This window comes from Crinia signifera, chromosome 1 (assembly GCF_055691185.1).
Source record: "Crinia signifera chromosome 1, ASM5569118v1, whole genome shotgun sequence".
Classification (NCBI taxonomy): domain Eukaryota; kingdom Metazoa; phylum Chordata; class Amphibia; order Anura; family Myobatrachidae; genus Crinia; species Crinia signifera.
Genome location: NC_139217.1, coordinates 232,168,651 through 232,188,295, shown reverse-complemented (window position 1 = coordinate 232,188,295; position 19,645 = coordinate 232,168,651). Strand labels below are relative to the sequence as shown.

Sequence of the window (19,645 nt, the reverse complement as noted above, 5' to 3'; positions counted from 1 at the left end):
ACTTGTGTATTATCACGGCGCCCAGTTTTGGTACGTACGGCACCGTAGGGGAATCGCATCGCATGTGATTTTGCGGGTCATGCGATGCGATTTTTTAGTGTAATTTATTCACTGCTTTTGTCAGCCCCGAGCCATCGCATCACATGTCCCGCTAAATCGAATGCGATTTTAATGGGTGTGTGATGCCATTATATTAGCTATACAATAATATGATTGTATGTCCCCCAAATAGGTTTAACGCACCCCCCACCCCGAAGTGAGACTAGCGCAGCGAGCCCCGAGAGGAACAGCGGAATGGGTCCTCAGACCTTTTCATTCCCCTACTATCCTCTTTGGTGTAGAGTAGATTTTATATAGTGTGGCGAGCGCAGCCCGAAGCGTGGCGAGCCATGCGGCTCGCCACACTATATAAAAATCAACTCCTCGCCAACATGGATAGTGGGGGAATGAAAAGGTCAGAGGATGCATTCCGCAGCACGCGTTACGCTTTGGAGTGGAGTGGATAGTGTGAGTGTGTGTGTGTGTGTGTGTGTGTGTGTGTGTGTGTGTGTGTGTGGGGGGGGGGGGGGTGTTAAACCTATTTGGGGGACATACAATCATATTATTGTATACCTAATTTCATGGCATTGCACGCCCTATAAAATCAGATGCGATGCGATGGCCCGGGGCTGAGAGAGCAGCAAATAAATTACATAGGAAAATCGCATTGCATGGCACTAAAATGGCCCATGTGATGCGATTTTCCTGCGCAGAATAGCCCACTAAGCAAATTGCTTAGTGGGCACCGTGCTAATACACAAGTACCGAATCATGCTGACCGTGGCCAGAGCTGACATCACACACACACACCTTTCTTCAAACGCCTGGGCAAACGTGCGTTTTTCCTGACACTCCCTGAAAACATGAGGTTACCACACCCAAATGCTGTCTTCATGTCAATTACCTACTGAATGACCAGCGATTTAAAAAAGTAGCAGGCTTTCATTGCAAGATGTACTACGGGCCATACGCATGTGCAGTCTATCGTTAATCACCTGGCAACCGAATTCCCAGCCATGTGACCAGGTCTGAATCACTGGGTCATATTAAGGACTCATGCTCTCTGACTGGTGACACGATTAACATCCAACATCACACTGCACAGCCACACAGCATGTTTTCTGAGCAGAGCCCATCTTGTGCTCAGCGCTGCCCGGCTGTAACGGATGAAAATGCCCAAAATCTTGATCCGGGGATTAGCATCCCTAGATACAGTAATGTCATGAGATAATGTACAGTATTTGACACAACTACCAGTTTTTGTTGAGCATTTGGATCAGCAAAAGGAGGGAACCCCCTTATGACATCACAACAATGCACTTTAATACTCTACATTTGGGCTTCCCAAACTCCAGGCCAGATGTACCAAGCTTTAAAAGGTGACAAAATGAAAGTGATAAAACAGCCAGCTCCTAACTGACATGTTACAGGATCAGTTGAAAAAGGACAGTCAGGAGCTAATTGGCTGGTGGATTAGAACTCTCCACTTCAATCACTTTTTGAAGCTTGATACATTTGGCCCTAAATCCTCAGGGACCCCGAACAGTGCATGTTTTACATGGCACCTTAGTTGTTGCACAGGTGTAGACATTACTGGCTGGACAAATAGATCCACAGGTGGAATGAATTTTAAATTTAGTAAGGAGATCTGTAAGACATGCAATATCAGGGGTCCCTGACTTATGGAATGGGGAGACCCTTTTATAAACCGCCACTCTGGGGTGACAAAATAATTCACTTAAAATAATATTATGGCATTGCAAGATATTATCATCATATCATATAAAGGGAGCTACATATAAAACTGTAATTTACAGAAAATCTGCATGGACATGCAAGAAAAAAAAAAAAAAAAAAACAGATTAATGACAGTTTAGCAAATAAAATGTTTACAACAAAGATTTTATTGTATTCTGGAACCATGCTCAGAAAAAAAGACTTAATCAAAAAGCAAGCTAGTAAACACTGCAGAAGTTTATTTCAGATTCAGTGACAAAGTTCAGATGGCAATAAAGGCACTTAAACACTTTACCCATAAGAAAATATAACACTTCTATTTATTACCTCGTTACACAAGTAGATAAAGGCAATGATTAGAATGAATTTGGACACACAATTAAAATAAATAAGTATATTAGTAACATGTGTTGACACTTTTACACATGTGAAACAAAGGAACATTGAATGCAGGTAAATATGTAGCTTACTTATGCTAGATATAGTATTAAATGTATACTTGTTTTTAAATAAAAAGGTACTTTAGATCAAATTGAAAAAAGCAATACATATAGCAAGAAAAACAAACATAAGTGGTTACAATTTATACTGAAAACACTAGTCAATGTTCCACAATAATACTGTATAACTTAAATGTACTGTAAGGTAAAACATTAAAATAAAAATTCAAAGATGCTCATCTGCTGGTATTACCAGCAGATGAACGGCTTTCCCGACAATGATGCGGGATCGTGCAGCAGCGCTCACCGCCGGGGCATACACACTTGGCGGCTTTGAGATGAAAGCCGCTCAAACATGCTGTTTTGAGCGACTTTCAGCTCAAAGTCGTCCAATGTGTATGGGCCTTTCGTTAGCCAGGGGTTGTGTTACAGGATCTCACCTCCTTGGACAAGAGCCCAGAGTTATTCAAGAAGACTTGATAAACCCACAAGCAGCATGGAGGATGCAGTTCGCATCCCCTGTAGGTGTGCTTATGGATCTCTAATCAAAGAGTTCTGGACACAGTACCCATGAGGAAAGACTGCAACACTAGCCACCACTTAAAAATCTATCCCAAAGAGTAAACAAGCTAGGGCTTTCAGAATTTGCTAAATGATGTAGACATAGGCATACAATTAGTTTTCTTTCTTGCTTTTTTTTTTTTACTTTCTACAAAACTGGAATTATGCTTTAATAGTTTCCGCAGTAAGCCCATGAGTACTTAGATGGGCTTCATCAGAAATAAGCAAGGGGTCTGATTCAGAGTTGATCGCAGAAGCGAAATCTTTGTGAAATGGGCAAAACCATTATTCCTTTATTCAGATCTGATCACAATACAAGTTTGGGTACTTATGTATTATCTGGGCTCCCATGTTAAATGCACCCCATTTTTTCATACCCCTACTATCCAACTACGCATGGAGTTGATTTTATATAGTGTGGCGAGCGCAGCGAGCCCCCGTGCCCGAAGCGTCGCCCCGCGAGGAGACGCGGTCTCATAAGAAAAACGGGAGCCCAGATATTACATAAGTACCCAAGTTTGTTCTCAAAATGGGCAAAACCATGTGCACTGCAGGTGGGGCAGATGTAACATGTAAAGAGAAAGTTAGAAGTGTTATTTTTTCTGTGCAGGGTAAATACTGGGTGCATTATTTTTACACTGAAATTTAGATTTCAGTTTCAACACACCTCACCCAAATCTAACTCTCTGCACGTTACATCTGCCCCACCTGCAGTTCACATGGTTTTGCCAATTGTGAGAACAAATCTGTACTGCGATCAGATCTGAATAAGGACCCACGTGCACTGCAGGTGGGGCTAAGAGTGAGCTGGTTATGAGTGAGATACTTTGTTTCTGCACAGGTTAAATACTGGCTGATTTTTGCTCTTTAATTTAAAAAGCGGGCCAATTGCATGAGTTTTAGATCTGCTCCAATGTGGTCCCATGCGCACCGGATAAGAACCCCTAGATCACAAGAGCTGCAGGTAGATCCAGGGCTATTTTTGTGCAGGCTCCAGCAGGAACTGTGGCCCTTATTCTAGTTCACTCTTTCTGACAAAATATTTCTTAGATGGACAAAACCATTTGCACTGCAGGTGAGGCAGGTGTAAAACCCCACCCAAATCTAATTATCTCTGCACAAGTAACACCTGCCTCACCTGCAGTGCACATGGTTTTGTCCATCTAAGAAATACTTTGTCAGAAAGAGTAAACTAGAATAAGGGCCTCAGTTCCTGCTGGAGCCTGCACAAAAATAGCTCTGGGTAGATCTGTCCGATCGGACAGCCTCCAGCAGCACTTACTGGGATCGCATGCAAAGGGAGAACGCATGCGATCCTGCTGACCAGTAAGGATCAGCTGGCTCTTCACTGCTGCGAGAAATTGCAGCAGTGTATAGTCATCTAAACTCTCTCTGCACAGGTTACATTTGCCCCACATGCAGTACACATTATTGTGATAATTTTAAAAAGATTTTGCTTTTGCAATTAACTCTGAACCAGGCACAAAGTTATATTACTCTGAAGTGATGCACGGAGTTGTTGTACCATGTTAGTCAATGTAAAAGAACAGAAATGTTGCTACACTGTTAAGGCCCATACACATTAGAGCAGTGGTAGCCAACCCTAGCCCTCGGGAGCTACCAACAGTTCAAATTTTCCAGACAACCTAGCTGCTGCACAGCTGCACTCATTAATCACTGACACATTTTAAAAGATCCACAGATGGAGCTAATTAGCTCACTTGTGATTCTGTGAGGAGACCTGCAAAACATGCACTGTTGGTAGCTCTCGAGGACTAGGGTTGGCTACCCCAGCATTAGAGCATATTGTGAAGATATCCCTCACAAAAGGGCCTTCTGTGCGATACCCTTTGCAAAATATATATATTAGCCAACGACCTGCATGTCCAGCGGGTCCTGCTGACGACACCGAACGATATCTTTACCAATATCGGTCAGTATGTACGCTCAATATCAGCAACCTGCAGCCGATAATGATAACTATATTGGGCGCGGCTAGCATTGCTTACTGTGTATGGGGCCTTATTCTTTATTAGCCAATTGCAGAAACTCTCCCCAACAAATATCTTGCAGTGGTATGAAATGTGTACACAACAGTTATGAAAGAATATAAAGTGCATTGTACCTTACATTGGTGGACCTTTATTAGAGGCATGTTTGGTCCACTGCATTCTTTTCAACAGAAACCATTAAAGCTAGTTGAAATGACAGATTCTGAAGAACAACAAAACTGGTCCTTGAAGTAGAAACTACTGTACTCTCAACACTGACCACAATATAAATCATTGTATGGTCACTATACTAAAGGTATTTAAGAAGACAGAAAGAACAGGAATGGTCAGATACAAAAATTCAGAACCATGCAATATGGCCTGGGACAAACATTTGGTATGTGTTACACATTCATTATCTCTATTTGACTAGCCCTATAACCTACTAAATATCCAATTCATATTTAATGTTTTATTAGACTGCTACCAAATTGTCCTCTCCTTACAACCATTTACAAACCAAAACAGGATTGTAACTCCAGCTTCTGAATTGACTTATTTTACTTGTGGGTATAAATGTGGTATTTCTGATTCCATATTACAAGATACCCGACAATGAGGGAAATTGTAACATGCCTTGAGAGAGAAGGTGGATAATTTGACCAAAGCAACTAGATCGTTTCGGACTATTATTTGAAATACTGTCCTACATTAGACTAAATGGTTGCTTTGGGGAAACTTCCCACTTTCTCTCCAAAATTGCATACATCTCCTCCATTGAGAGACAAGTACTCTGGAAATCCTGCAAATATTCATATAGCCAGCAAATGACAAAAATTGCTTCTGAAGAGATACAGAAACATTTCTGTATTACTTCAGTCTGCATCCTGTCATTTCATACCTCAAGCTCGGTCGACCAAGATATTTCTAACAGCTAAGTCCAATATTTTGGTGAATTACATCACACAACAATGTACATGACCTTGACCTTCATTCATTGGTGTTTTTAGTTTCCCAGCAACGGATTCATAGGGTAGGGTAAAGTGCCTAGACCATCTTAAACATAAAGGGTAAGTGTAAGGTTTTCTTTGAAAGGAGAAACCAAACATATAACGGACTAGTTTTGGGGCCTACACACGTCAAGATTTGTGCCAGAGATTCAGCCAGAGATTACCCTAGAGTTTCCATTAATCTAGATTGCGCAGAAAGTGCCAGCGATGTACAACAGTGATTAAACATGGGAGATTTAAGTTATGCAAGTTAACGCAGATCACTGATCGCTACCGCCCACTACACAAAACAGGATATGTGCAGTCTTTTGCCAAGTGATCTGACTAGATTTATCCAGCTGGCTGGTTATACATCTCCTGGTGCCAGCGACACACGGGGTCTGCACATTGCTATGTGCCCTACACACAGTAATGGGTGTTTCATTTCTAAGTGATCTAGTCAAATTAAGCCAGATCGCTTAGAAAATAGCCCTTTATTGCTACATGTGTAGGCCCCATAAGATCATTCTGGTATTTATATCAATGCTGCATTTCATTTTTTTGCCTTAATGACAAAGTGTGAAGTCAGTCAAATCAAATCGAAGCTGTATGCCTTTTGAAATAATATTCCCCCTCTACTTTTGTATTTTCCAATAGACAGAAGGCAATTATATTTATTTTTAAGAGTATGCATTTTATTTATACTTTTTACATTTAAGCATTTTTCCATCATCGTACCTTTGCAGACATATTTTTTTGTATTCATCAACCGTCTAATGAACAGTTGCTGTGTAACTGTTACATTATGTATTCTGAACCAAATAGAACAAAGAAACATTCACCGTGATCTAACGCCATCTTATAAGCTACTCAGGCTGGTAATAGAATAAACATTTTAAGTGGTTACTGTAATTACAAAAATAAGTCTACTATGGTTATTACAAAACTGTGTTCAGGTCATTTTTGGGATGGTGTGTCCGTTCTGCCTGTGTATTTCAAAATACAATCTAAACTCCCTTCTTACAGCTTTGTCATTGCTCCTGGCTTTCTGTTAAATGTCATAGGGAATCCCCTTGGGGAGTATGGCGTTATAGTACGCTGCTATAGGTTGCTGTGTCAGTGTTATCTAACCGATCATATGAACACAAAAGTATCAAACAGTTTCCTTGTATTTGCTGGGTTCCCTCCAGGCATAGGAAAAGTAACAGTGCTATATTTATGTTACCAAGTATCTTCAAACAGCTTCACTGACATTCAGTCTATTCTGATTAAAAGGTTTGTCATTAACATTTTCTTTTCAATCTGAGAGAATAAGCCCATATATTATAATGTGCTGTAGGGTACTTGATACTGTATGGACTCAGGGTTAGTGTTTGATTTTATATGATCCCTCTATGTCTCCACAGGCACTGTCCCCATGGGGTCCCTATTAAGGGCAAATGGGATAGATAGTTGCAGTCATTCCATATCATGATAAGGAAATACGGATATTGCAAACAATTTGAAAGTATGGTAAATAGAAGTTTGCTCCATAAAGAATACTTTAAATCGATAATTAATGTAATAATGAAACACCTTCCCTTGTGGACTGCATAAACATCTTTGCAGAACACAAATTAGGCATTTATATGGTAGCAGAATCCAACCGGTTACAAATAAGGCAGGTACCCAATGAATAACCACAACTAATTGAATTCCAGATGTCCATCAGCATTGCTTGCTAAAACTGTACAGTCATTTGTGATAAAAATGGCTCATGGATATCACTAAAACTATTACTTTTGAAAAGGTGTATCTGACTTTACAATAAAATATAAAAAAATGTAAATCATTCAAAATGTGCTCAAAGGCGATATTGAAATAAAAAAATTGCCAATTAATTTATGTGGTGGTTCCCATTTACAAATAATTAAGGCACGCTTCAATTTCTAAATAGAAACAATTTAATTAAATTTAAAAAAAAAAAAAGAAAAAAAAAAAAAGGATCAGCTAGATACCAAACAGAAGTAGCGAAATTGAAAGAGCTAAAGTGACAAGTCCAACTGGCAGTGACCACACAATATAAAAGAACAAACCAAAATGTAGGAAAGAGAACCTGAGTGGAATTATTGCATGTGGAGTGAGCAACCTAAATCAAGTTTAAAATATGGAGATACAAAAATAAAATCTAGACATTGAAATGTACAACTTTTAGAGAAAAGTGTTGGAAATGATCACAGCTTGAAAGGCGTGTCAGCTATCAAAAATAGATTAAAAAAAATAAGTCACATACAGCAATCTATGCATCGTAAAAAGGCTGCAGTCTCTTCTCCCATATGACCCTCTAGTGGCAGAGGTGTAAAACTCAGCAGTTAACCGACAGGCTCCATAGGCAGCAAGAGGTGTAAATGTGAAATAGTAGACGTCCCCTCTCAGTGGCACATTCTTGAGGTCATTTCTTTCTGAAGATGAAATAAAAAAAATGCATTAAAGTTAGTTAGAAAACCATATCTATCCTTTTATAATTCGTAACGGTACGCGTCAGGGCTGCCCCCTCTCCAATTTTTTGTTTTATGTATGGAAGCTCTAGCACGGCGATTCGATCTAATAGGGATATTAAAAAGGTGTATCAGTGGGGGATCGTGAATATAAGTTGGCATTATTTGCCAACAATCTCCTCGCTACACTATCTGAACCCGTGACTAACCTCCTTGCTCTCATGCATGAGTTTTATAGATTTAGTCTCTTATCTAATGTCAAAATTAATTATACAAAATCAATTGCCCTTAATATTTCCACCTCTACCAACATGGGGAAAGGACTTCAATATTCCTTTCAGTTCCTTTGGCATTCTTCCCATATCAAATATTTGGGGGTGTTACTATCCCCAAACCTTACTAATCTTGTCAAACTTAATTTTCATCCCCTTCTAGCAAGGTATAAGGTGGATCTTCAGAAGTGGTCTCTTTTGAAACTTTCTTGGTTTGGTAGGATTAACACTGTGAAAATGAATATTCTCCCCAAGGTTTTGTATCTTCGGCAGACGCTGCCAATCTCGATCCCAGTCTATTTCAAAACATTACAGGGTCTGGAAGGAAAATTTATTTGGGGTTCTGGTAAGGCCCGACTTTCCCAAACGACTTTAACTCGAAACCGTACTAGGGGAGGTCTACAACTTCCCCACTATTTAAATTACTACTATGCGGTGCATGTGGCTAGAATAGTGGAGATGTCCCGAGTCCCTGCTACTAAACAATGGATTCATATTTTAAATCATGCCACTATTTCTACCTTCATCCATCCTCCCATGGACCAATAAACTACCCCGTTTTTCACATCCTACATTAATAAATTTAAACACCATGCTCTTTGGTAACCCTGACTTTCCTCCTGGTCTCTCCGCCTCCTCCCTGACGAACTGGTCTTTAGCTGGGGTCTCTCGCATATACCATTTAATATCCAAGGACTGGTTTATGTTACCCTCAAGGTCGTTTTGGGCTTATCTACAACTCCGACACTACATTCTTTCCTCCCACACTACCTTATCTAGATGGACCCCAACCAAATTTGAACAATTGTGTCTGAATAACATCACACCAAAACATCTAGTGTCTGCCATTTACCAGCTATGTTTAGAGACCCTATCCACTGACTTCACCCCTTTTGTTAAGACATGGCAAAATGAATTAGCGATTGACATACCAGATGACCAATGGCCTAAGACAGGGGTCCTCAAACTATTTTGCTCTGGGACCCCATCAGACAATAAAAATAATGACAGGACCCCAGCAAGTTACTGCAGAAAGTCATCACATCACATGTGTAGTCGGCAGGCAGCACATACATGGCAGCATTCTGGAGGCATAAAATCATGGGATGAGCCTGAAGTACCAGACAGATTTTTCAGACTCCTTGAATGAATAACTGAGATAAGAAAAGTCGTCGGTCTGATGGTCAGCAACATGGAGTCGCGACCCCATGCTGAGAAGGTCAGGACCCACAGTTTGAGAACCGCTGGCCTAAGATATTCCAATATACGTTTGCCAGCTCGTCTTCGGTTGAGGTACTGGAGACTCAATATAAAATCTCTCTACAGATGGTACAGGTGCCCGGTAAACGTACACTGGATGTACCGTACTATCCCTGCCACCTGTTGGAGATGTCACCACTCCCAAGGTACCCCACTGCATATCTGGTGGCTGTGCCCATAGCTAACTTAATATTGGAAGACGATCAGGATATTATCCATGATAATTACTGACAGTTACTTGCCACAAGCTCCATAGTTCTGGCTGTTAAACTACATGGATATCCCTATCTCGGAGTTTAAGAAATCACTACTTCAGCATTTGATGAATGCTGCAAAAGCAACAATACCCTATTACTGGAGATCCAACACGCCCCCCGATCTCCCGTTGGTTCTTAAGACTTGACCATTACATGCTCATGAAAGACCTTATGTAGGGTACACACCAGGACGACCACCGTCGTTCACGACCGATAGACGACCATGGAACGATTTCCCTTGGACTTCCCGGGAGCTCCCAGGCAGTCCCCAGCAAACGATTAGCAAAAATTGTGTTTTTTTGCGGAACGATCTAGATCCGATCCCGATGCGCCCGCGATGGTCGTTAAGACGGTCGGATCGCTGGTTTTTGTTTTTTTGCAAGAACACATGCGACCGTCGTCAGATGGGCCTTTGAAATTTGAATGACGGGGCTGGACTAGCAGAGGGGGGAGGACTAGCAGAGGGGGATAGGAATAGCAGCAGCCATTTTAAACCAGTGTATTTCTGCTTTGTTACTAGTGAGGCTTGGTTTATACCTGCTGAACGCTGGACATAGCTATTTACACATTACTTTGTTTTGCCTGCCATTACAAAGTGTCTTTTAACCCTGCACTATGGAGAATGCAGTGATGGGTAGTCACCAGCAACAGTACCTGCTCTATTATGCAGTTTTGAAGCTCAGGCGTCAGAGAGCCCAGCGCAGGAGAGAAAGATCATGCTGGACAAAGCAGTGGCTACTTCAGCGTCAGACTCGTTCGCACATGCCACTGCTCAGGGACATCAGGGAGAATAACCCAGACGATTTTCGTAACTTCTTGAGGATGGATGATGCCACATTCCAGGAATTGCTGCGTCTGGTGACTCCCCACATCGAGAAGCAGGATACCAAGTATCGCATGGCTATCCCTGCTGAGGAACGGCTGGTGGTGACCCTGAGGTTTCTGGCGACAGGACGGTCTCTTGCTGACCTAAAGTTTGGATCCCTCATCTCCCCGCAAGCTTTGGGCCTCATCATCCCGGAGACCTGCAAAGCCATTGTGAAGGTGCTGCAGTACCAGTATTGCAAGGTAAGATGAAATATACACTGTACACTTTATTGTGCAAACAAAATATTTTTATTTATAATTTAGGCCTAGGACAGAAACAGGTTTTTTAGGCCTTTCATGGTTAAAACATGTAAAATAGTAAATAGATTGTGTCAACACAAATATATTATAATACCATATATAAAAGATATTGTACAAAAACACACACTATATATAAAGATTTAAGTATGTATGACCCAGTTTAAACTTTCCCACTAAGTACGGGCTACTGTGTGGCAGAGGATGTCTGCCGCAGATAAGTAAAGGCTGCGGCCCACATAGCGCATGGCGCAGATGCAATGGTCCCGGCCCCATTGATGTGCGCCATACGCCATGTGAGCAGTGGCCATCACATACCTGCAGCTGAGACCATGTCTGCCGCACAGTACCCCATACTATTGGCAAAGACAAAAGGGTAATAAATGGAGTTTGCTATCCAGATTGAGGAGAATCCTGTTCTCCCTCTGGTAATGCAGGTACAGGTAGCAGCATATAAAAAGAAAAAAAAGACACTCTGGTAACTTCTGAAACAGGCCCTTACAACAGTAGGGATAAGGTACTGTGTGGCAGAGGATGTCTGCTGCAGATATGTAAAGGCTGCGGCCCACATGGCGCATGGCGCAGATGCAATGGTCCCGGCCCCATTGATGTGCGCCATACGCCATGTGAGCAGTGGCCATCACATACCTGCAGCTGAGACCATGTCTGCCGCACAGTACCCCATACTATTGGCAAAGACAAAAGGGCAATAAATGGAGTTTGCTATCCAGATTGAGGAGAATTCTGTTCTCCCTCTGGTAATGCAGGTACAGGTAGCAGCATATAAATAAACAAAAAAAACACACTCTGGTAACTTCTGGAACATGCCCTTACAACAGTAGGGATAGGTACTGTGCGGCAGAGGATGTCTGCTGCAGATATGTAAAGGCTGCGGCCCACATGGCGCATGGCGCAGATGCAATGGTCCCGGCCCCATTGATGTGCGCCATACGCCATGTGAGCAGTGGCCATCACATACCTGCAGCTGAGACCATGTCTGCCGCACAGTACCCCATACTATTGGCAAAGACAAAAGGACAATAAATGGAGTTTGCTATCCAGATTGAGGAGAATCCTGTTCTCCCTCTGGTAATGCAGGTACAGGTAGCAGCATATAAATAAACAAAAATACACACTGTGGCCCTTGTGTGGCAGAGGATGTCTGCTGCAGATATGTAAAGGCTGCGGCCCACATGGCGCATGGCGCAGATGCAATGGTCCCGGCCCCATTGATGTGCGCCATACGCCATGTGAGCAGTGGCCATCACATACCTGCAGCTGAGACCATGTCGATGGTAAATGATAAAGTAGCCTATTTTTTAAGACAGATCCTCAAAAACAGGACACTCTGGATCTTCTATCAGTAAAGAACTGTAGAATTGACGGTACTGGGGGGGTTGAGAAGGCTGTGTAGGTGTTGACTGGGTATGTGTTGGAATTGTGCTCGACTGGCCTGCTACGGTGGCAGGCGGAGTAGGCACTGGTGATTCTAATGACAGTGGTGTGTCTGGTGCACTACCAATGCCAACTATTTTAGTGCCACTGTTGAGATACCCCAAACTGCCATTATACACCAACTGCCATTATACACCAACTCCATGCATAACTTTTCAAAAGTAAGTTGCTGGTTAGGAGCCATGTTGCGAACACACTCTGCCACATAAGTGAAGTAGTTGTCATGTTTGTCCGGGTTTCTTTGCAGGACTTGATGTGCCCGCATCATAAATTCTTCATGTGCCGCTGCTTCTCCTTTTTTTCCTTTGCCACGCATTTTTTTGGCACGGGGGAGTGGTGGAGTGGGTTCCAGGGTGGGTGGCGGAGTGCGTGCCGGAGTAGGAACTTCGTTCGATGTGCATGCATTCTCAGATAGGACAGATAGGTCTGGGGTTGCAGGTGGGTAGTCACCAAGCTGTAAAAAAATTGAACATGTTTACTAATCAATTCTATTTACTTCTAATTTCAGTTCCCTACCAGCGTGAATGAATGGAAAGTCATCGCAGAGGAGTTTGAACAGCGATGGAACTTCCCAAATTGCGGTGGAGCCATTGATGGCAAACATGTCCGCATAGCCCAGCCTATCAATAGTGGTTCCTACTATTTTAATTACAAGGGCTATTTTAGCATTGTACTAATGGCTGTTGTTAATGCGAACTATGAGTTTATCTTCCTGGATGTAGGAAGGAATGGCCGTGCATCGGATGGTGGCACTTTCAAGGACACAAAGTTCTACGAAAGGCTCATAGCGAACACCCTTCACTTGCCGTCTGTCCAGGAAACTAAACAGGGGCTTAACTTTGTTTTTGTGGCTGACGAGGCTTTTGGCCTGCACGAGCATGTCATGAAGCCATATGCGCAAAGGGGGTTGAACCATGACAAAAGGATCTTTAACTACAGGCTATCCAGGGCACGGCGTGTTGTGGAAAATGCTTTTGGCATCCTGGCAAGCCGGTTTCGCATTTTCCACACTGCCATTAACCTGAGGGTGGACAAAATTGACTGGGTTGTCACGGCGTGCTGTGTCCTGCACAATTTGCTCCGCAGAAAAGCCACACAGCAAAGGGCTACAGGCACAGCACTCCAAGAAGACCAAGAACTGCCAGAGGAGGTAGTGCAGATATCCTCCTTGCAAACCCCAACACAACGCTACACAGGGAGTGCACGAGCCAAACAGGTGAGGGAAGAGTACATGGCCTACTTTAATGGGGAGGGCGCTGTGGATTGGCAGGAGGAATCAATTAGATAGCCAAAAAAATAGACTCACCGATGCAGACTGCGAATTCTCCTCCTCCTCCTGCGCCGTGACTTCTTGGTTTTCATGTTCTACCATAAGGACTACTCCTGTCCTCATCGACTCCTGGCTGAGGGTGAATGTCAACCGGTCATAGTACCAGAGCGATGTTTGATACATCTCGTCGACTCCAGCACCAGACTTCTTTGCAGCCTCCATCTTCTTGTGTTCCTTTAAGAACACCGTGCGCATATTCTGGATGCGTTTCCTCACCCATTCAACATTGGCCTCTGGATGAAATGGAAGACTGTAGCGTGCCAACTCCTCCAAGGCTTGGTTTCTTTTCATTTTGTTTGAATACTCCTTGGATTTGGTTCTCCACAGGCATTCGTGTGTACGATATTTTTCAATAAACCCTTCCAAAAACTCTTGTTCCTTTGCGTTGGACATTGGGACTGTAAAAAGATAAAACCATTTTAGTTGTTTGTTTTGTTTCATATTTAAATTTTTATAGTTATAGTTATACCCATGTTTTGTTTCATATTTAAATTTTTATAGTTACACCAGTTACCTAGTTCTTATGTTTTAAGTATTTAAAATGTTAATAAACTTTTATGAAAACCACTATACATTTTATTGTGCAGATTGCTATTCACACACACAGGTGAATGGGGCCTAGCAGAGAGGAGTGCATGGAATACTGCAATGGTGGACAATGGTTTATGTATATATATCTATATATACACAAACACACACACACAGGTGAATGGGGCCTAGCAGAGAGGAGTGCATGGAATACTGCAATGGTGGACAATGGTTTATGTATATATATCTATATATACACAAACACACACACACAGGTGAATGGGGCCTAGCAGAGAGGAGTGCATGGAATAATGCAATGGTGGACAATGGTTTATGTATATATATCTATATATACACAAACACACACACACAGGTGAATGGGGCCTAGCAGAGAGGAGTGCATGGAATACTGCAATGGTGGACAATGGTTTATGTATATATATCTATATATACACAAACACACACACACAGGTGAATGGGGCCTAGCAGAGAGGAGTGCATGGAATACTGCAATGGTGGACAATGGTTTATGTATATATATCTATATATACACAAACACACACACACAGGTGAATGGGGCCTAGCAGAGAGGAGTGCATGGAATACTGCAATGGTGGACAATGGTTTATGTATATATATCTATATATACACAAACACACACACACACAGGTGAATGGGGCCTAGCAGAGAGGAGTGCATGGAATACTGCAATGGTGGACAATGGTTTATGTATATATATCTATATATACACAAACACACACACACACACAGGTGAATGGGGCCTAGCAGAGAGGAGTGCATGGAATACTGCAATGGTGGACAATGGTTTATGTATATATATCTATATATACACAAACACACACACACAGGTGAATGGGGCCTAGCAGAGAGGAGTGCTTGGAATACTGCAATGGTGGCCATTGGTTATATGTATACACACACAGATGGGGCCCACCCAAAAAAACAAAAGTGACATGGTCGGGTGCACGGTTGCCAAACCAGTGCTTTATACACACTATATACATTGGTGGCAACAGTGGGCATGCATAGAAGAGCATTGGGAGTGCAAACATACCAGGTTGTTGTTCTGGGAGATGAGACAAGAAGGAGAGTCCAACTGCTGCGCCAGCGCTGTTTGCTATGTGGAAAAACATGGCGCCGGGGGAGTGTTTAGGAAATGCCACTCAAATAGGCTGGATCAAACGACGGACGCACCGACGGACGGACGACGGAGGCGGCAAAAAACACTCACGATCTGCATACGATTGACGGTCGGTCGGCCTGGGATTGACGGATCCTACCTGCAGCACGTAGGACCAAAGATGCGACCAAACGAGCGGCGTGAACGCGCATTGGATCGGAATCGGATCAAATAAATGGCAAAAACACACGATAGTACACACAATCTGCATACAACCGGTCGGAATCGGATCTAAATTGACAGAATCGTGCCCTAGTCGTCCTGGTGTGTACCTAGCATTACATCCTCCTCTAAATTGCCCTCGTCTGTCTTTACCACTACTTGGTCCCCATGGTTGAAATTTAAAAAAAGCCCTGAATATGCTTCATATATTAATACACCCCCATCTACGTCGGTCCCACAAACCTAAAAAGACACTGGTAGACTTTAACTGTCTTCTTCCTTAGGATTAATGCCTACTCTATTCTCTATCTTTCTCCCATTCGTTCTGCTGATTTTAGTTGTGTTTCTGTATAACACTTATACAACGAACTACGTTACATTGTTACATTTTGTATTATCTGTACATTCATCCTGTTACCACTCTTGCATGGGACTATATATTTCTTCTGATTTTAAATCCTTTATATTTTTGATGTCCCTGTAAAACTGTATGTCACACTGTATGTTTGATGTTTTTTTTATGTCACTGTAATGGTTTGTTTTAAATTTGTGATTTTTTTTTCTGTTCTCCAGTCGGTGCCCTGGAGTTTTCAATTCAATGTAAACAAAATAAAAAAGAATTTTGCACAAATTAAGCAGAGGACCAGTATATTATAGGCCATGTGTCTCAAAACTATTTTGCTCTGGGAACCCATCAGACAAAAATAATTACAGGACCCCAGCAAGTTACTGCCAAAGGCCATCACATGTGTAGTCAGCAGACAGCACACACATGGCAGCATTGTGGAGGCACAGAATGATGGGAGGAGTCTAAAATAACAGACAATTCAACAGATTTTTCAGACTCCTTGAATAGCTGACTGAGGTTACAAAAGTCAGCCTGACAACCCCATGCTGACTGTCGGGACCCACTTTGGGGTCAGGACCCACAGTTTGAGAACCGCTGTTATAGACAGTAGCCTAAAGGGGAAGTAGAGATACATCTGTTTAATGAGCATCCATCTGCAGCAAGAAGTAGTGTGTGAAAACTGATTGTTTGGGTAATCAAACAGCATTTTTCGCATCGCATCCAGAACTTTATATCTGGCTTAAGCTGTTTAATGTGGCTAAACCCAGCACTTCATGATGTGAAAAATATTGCATAGAGCCCCCTGAAATCTCTAACACATTTGGTGAAATATTAGGCATACATAAACAAATACATTCCTTCCATTGTGTTCATTTGCACACAACAGTACATCAGGTACAGGTTGAGTGTCCCTTCTCCGAAATGCTCAGGACCAAAAGTATTTTGGATAATGGATTGTTCTGTATTTCAGAATATATTTCTATTTTAATGAGGTATCTTGCCTCATGAAATACACACAAGTATATTTAATTTGAGCATGAAACAAGGTTTAAAAACATGGAAGTTTGTGTCCTCTCTCAGACAATGAATTGGCATGCCAAGCAATCATTTTCTTGCACATATTTAGTGCCAGTTACATATCAGGTCTCCAGTTGCGCTTTCATCAAAACAAAAATAACTAAATTACATTCTGGAAACGGTTTCCCTTAATTTTGCACCTTAGTATGTTTTAGTTCGGCAATTGTGTACTAGGTAGGTGTTTTGGGGTAGCCAAGTCAATGGAGTGCAATGCTAGGATAGGGTTACGTGGGCACATCTGTAGCAGGGATTAGATTTGAGGAAATCGTCTAGTCCCATAAAAAGGTATGCACAAGGAGTGCCTATTGCCACTTTTCCTTTAGAAAACAGTCCATGAAGTGCTAAGAGGGAAAACAGGAGATCAGATAGCACATTGAAACTTACCAGTGGCTCTAGCTCTTTGGTGTCAATCAGATTGAACTCTGTGACAAAGTAATAAAAGTGCTTGTAGCAGGTGTTCACATGAGCCTCAGCTCCCATTTGGATGATTCTATCAAAATGATGGATGTAGACATGAACAAATACACGAAAAAGTCTAGACAATATTTTTTTCACAACCTGTAGGAAGTTCTTTGGGAAGGGGGTACCTGTAACGGAAAAGTAGACAAGAAAGTGAGATGTACCTAATGTTTGGAAAATTGTAAATCTTATTGGTAGGTTAGGAAGGCTCCTTACCAACATTAAAAATGTCATACATATACGAAAAAGAAACATTCCACATACACACTAGAAGATCTCCGCCTATGCAAATATTGGCGGTGATGGGGTGCCAGCATCAGAAAGTGCATACACACTTGCCGATGTCAGCAGGTATCGGAGTGACGGGGAAGTGGGAGCTATGCTGTAGAATGGCCATCATTAACGAGGATTTCCCTTGTCCATGCAGGACAATGGAGGGGGTCGTTTATAATGCAAAGGAGCGTGCATAATGTAGATGAGATAGTAAAAGATATTGTTCAGAAGGGCCCTTCTGACCAGGTGGGTGGTTGGGCGGGCTGATGCTGCCAGGAGCCAGGTGGACGGGAAGGGTGTTTCTCCGGGAGCCGGGCAGGACTCAAGAGAATGGTGCAGGTAGGCAGCCAGGATCAAAGCGGCTCAGTCGAGCTGTGCGGATTGCGCAGCATGACCTCTGACCTCATCACGCTGCGCAGAGCCACACTGCTTGGTATGGGAGATGCCGGGCATCTGAGCAGGTGCTCAGATGCTGCCCGGCATAAGACTGCGCATGCACAGTCTAATCCCGAATTTGGAAACTCCAATCCCAGGATTGAAATCCCAGAATTTTGGGGGCCAAATCCCAAGCTCCAGACTATCCCAATCCCGAGATTGGCCACCCTACCCCCATGGGTCTACTTGGGAAATCCATTCTCCTTAGATCATAAATTCCAATACATATGCCATTGCTGCACTATCCTATTTTTATTAATGAAAAGAGAAAGACTTTCAAGCCCTAGCGCTGTGCAAACAGCATTGCCGCAGGCCACGTCAGTCTGAAAGTGCCAATACTCACGACGAAACACCCGCGAGTACCAGCATTCTTGAATTTAGTAGTGTGCTGATTAGAATAGCTCCGGGAAAGGAACGTCTACCTTTTTTCCCCACGCATAGTTAACATCTACCCTCAGAATATCCATACACTATTAAAACCAGTGTCCTTAGCCTCCCATTTTTTGTGTGTCACAGCTGACTATCTGGCATTCTATCTATCCCTTCTCATGTCCACCAAATTCAGGATGTAAAATGACAAGATTAGCTACAGAACCTTGACGCTACCGATTTACACATCTCAAATCTGTACAAAAATACACTGTCTCTGACCTATGCCTCACCTTTGGTGACCACCTCTCACTCCTGCCAGCAAGAGTCCTGGCCATGACATCAGTGTGTATGCACAGAGTGGCTTTCCCCCCAGCAATGATAGCGATCATCACTGTCCATACACGCTGGGAATAGTCACCCAGTGTGTATGGACCTTTACACTGGAGGCCCTCTTATTTGAAAGCCGATAAGAACCACATTTTCATATAAAGGTTATTGTTGGTTAGTACGTTTACAGCTCAGTAAAACAATGCTTCATCCTGAAAGGTGATAGGACATTGTCTCAAGTATATATGCATGCCTTTAGCAGGGCACATACTATGGCCCTTATTCAGATCTGATTGCAGTACAAATTTGTTTGGAAAATGGGCAAAACCACGTGCAGTGCATGTGAGGCAGATGTAACATGTGCAGAGAGTTAGATTTGGGTGGGGTGTGTTGAAACTGAAATCTAAATTGCAGTGTAAAAATAATGCAGACAGTATTTACCCTGCAGAGAAACAAAATAACTCACAAATCTAACTCTCGGCACATCTTCCTCTACCAGACCCGCAATTGTTGAATGAAGGGATTACGT

The 19,645-nt window shown here is 42.5% G+C and overlaps 2 protein-coding genes and 1 long non-coding RNA gene across 3 annotated transcripts in view; 1 reads left to right on the top strand and 2 right to left on the bottom strand.

Moving 5' to 3' along the window:
- LOC146071076 (uncharacterized) overlaps window positions 1–19,645 on the top strand; it is a 107,179-nt gene that overhangs the window by 34,828 nt on the left and 52,706 nt on the right. The gene's annotated exons all lie outside the window — the stretch shown is intronic.
- MOB3A (MOB kinase activator 3A) overlaps window positions 3,961–19,645 on the bottom strand; it is a 23,197-nt gene continuing 7,512 nt past the window's right edge. The window contains exons 3-4 of the mRNA XM_083179418.1: window positions 17,635–17,837; window positions 3,961–8,198 (exon numbers count right to left, since the gene is read on the bottom strand). Of these exons, the coding sequence (XP_083035544.1) occupies window positions 8,169–8,198; window positions 17,635–17,837 (233 nt within the window). The 3' untranslated portion in view covers window positions 3,961–8,168. The remainder of the gene's footprint in view (window positions 8,199–17,634; window positions 17,838–19,645) is intronic.
- Window positions 10,805–15,216, bottom strand: LOC146071018 (uncharacterized). The gene is made up of 2 exons (XM_083179417.1): window positions 13,910–15,216; window positions 10,805–13,057 (listed from the first exon to the last, which is right to left on the bottom strand). Exons 1-2 carry the CDS (start codon window positions 14,372–14,374, stop codon window positions 12,677–12,679), a joined length of 846 nt encoding a protein of 281 aa, XP_083035543.1. The 5' UTR covers window positions 14,375–15,216; the 3' UTR covers window positions 10,805–12,676.

Coding starts and splice junctions, on each gene's coding strand:
- LOC146071018 (XM_083179417.1), bottom strand. CDS start 14,374: ATGAAACAAAACAAACAACTAAAATGGTTTTATCTTTTTACAGTCCCA. Junction 13,058..13,909: donor AGAATTCGCAGTCTGCATCG/GTGAGTCTATTT, acceptor ATTTTTTTACAG/CTTGGTGACTACCCACCTGC.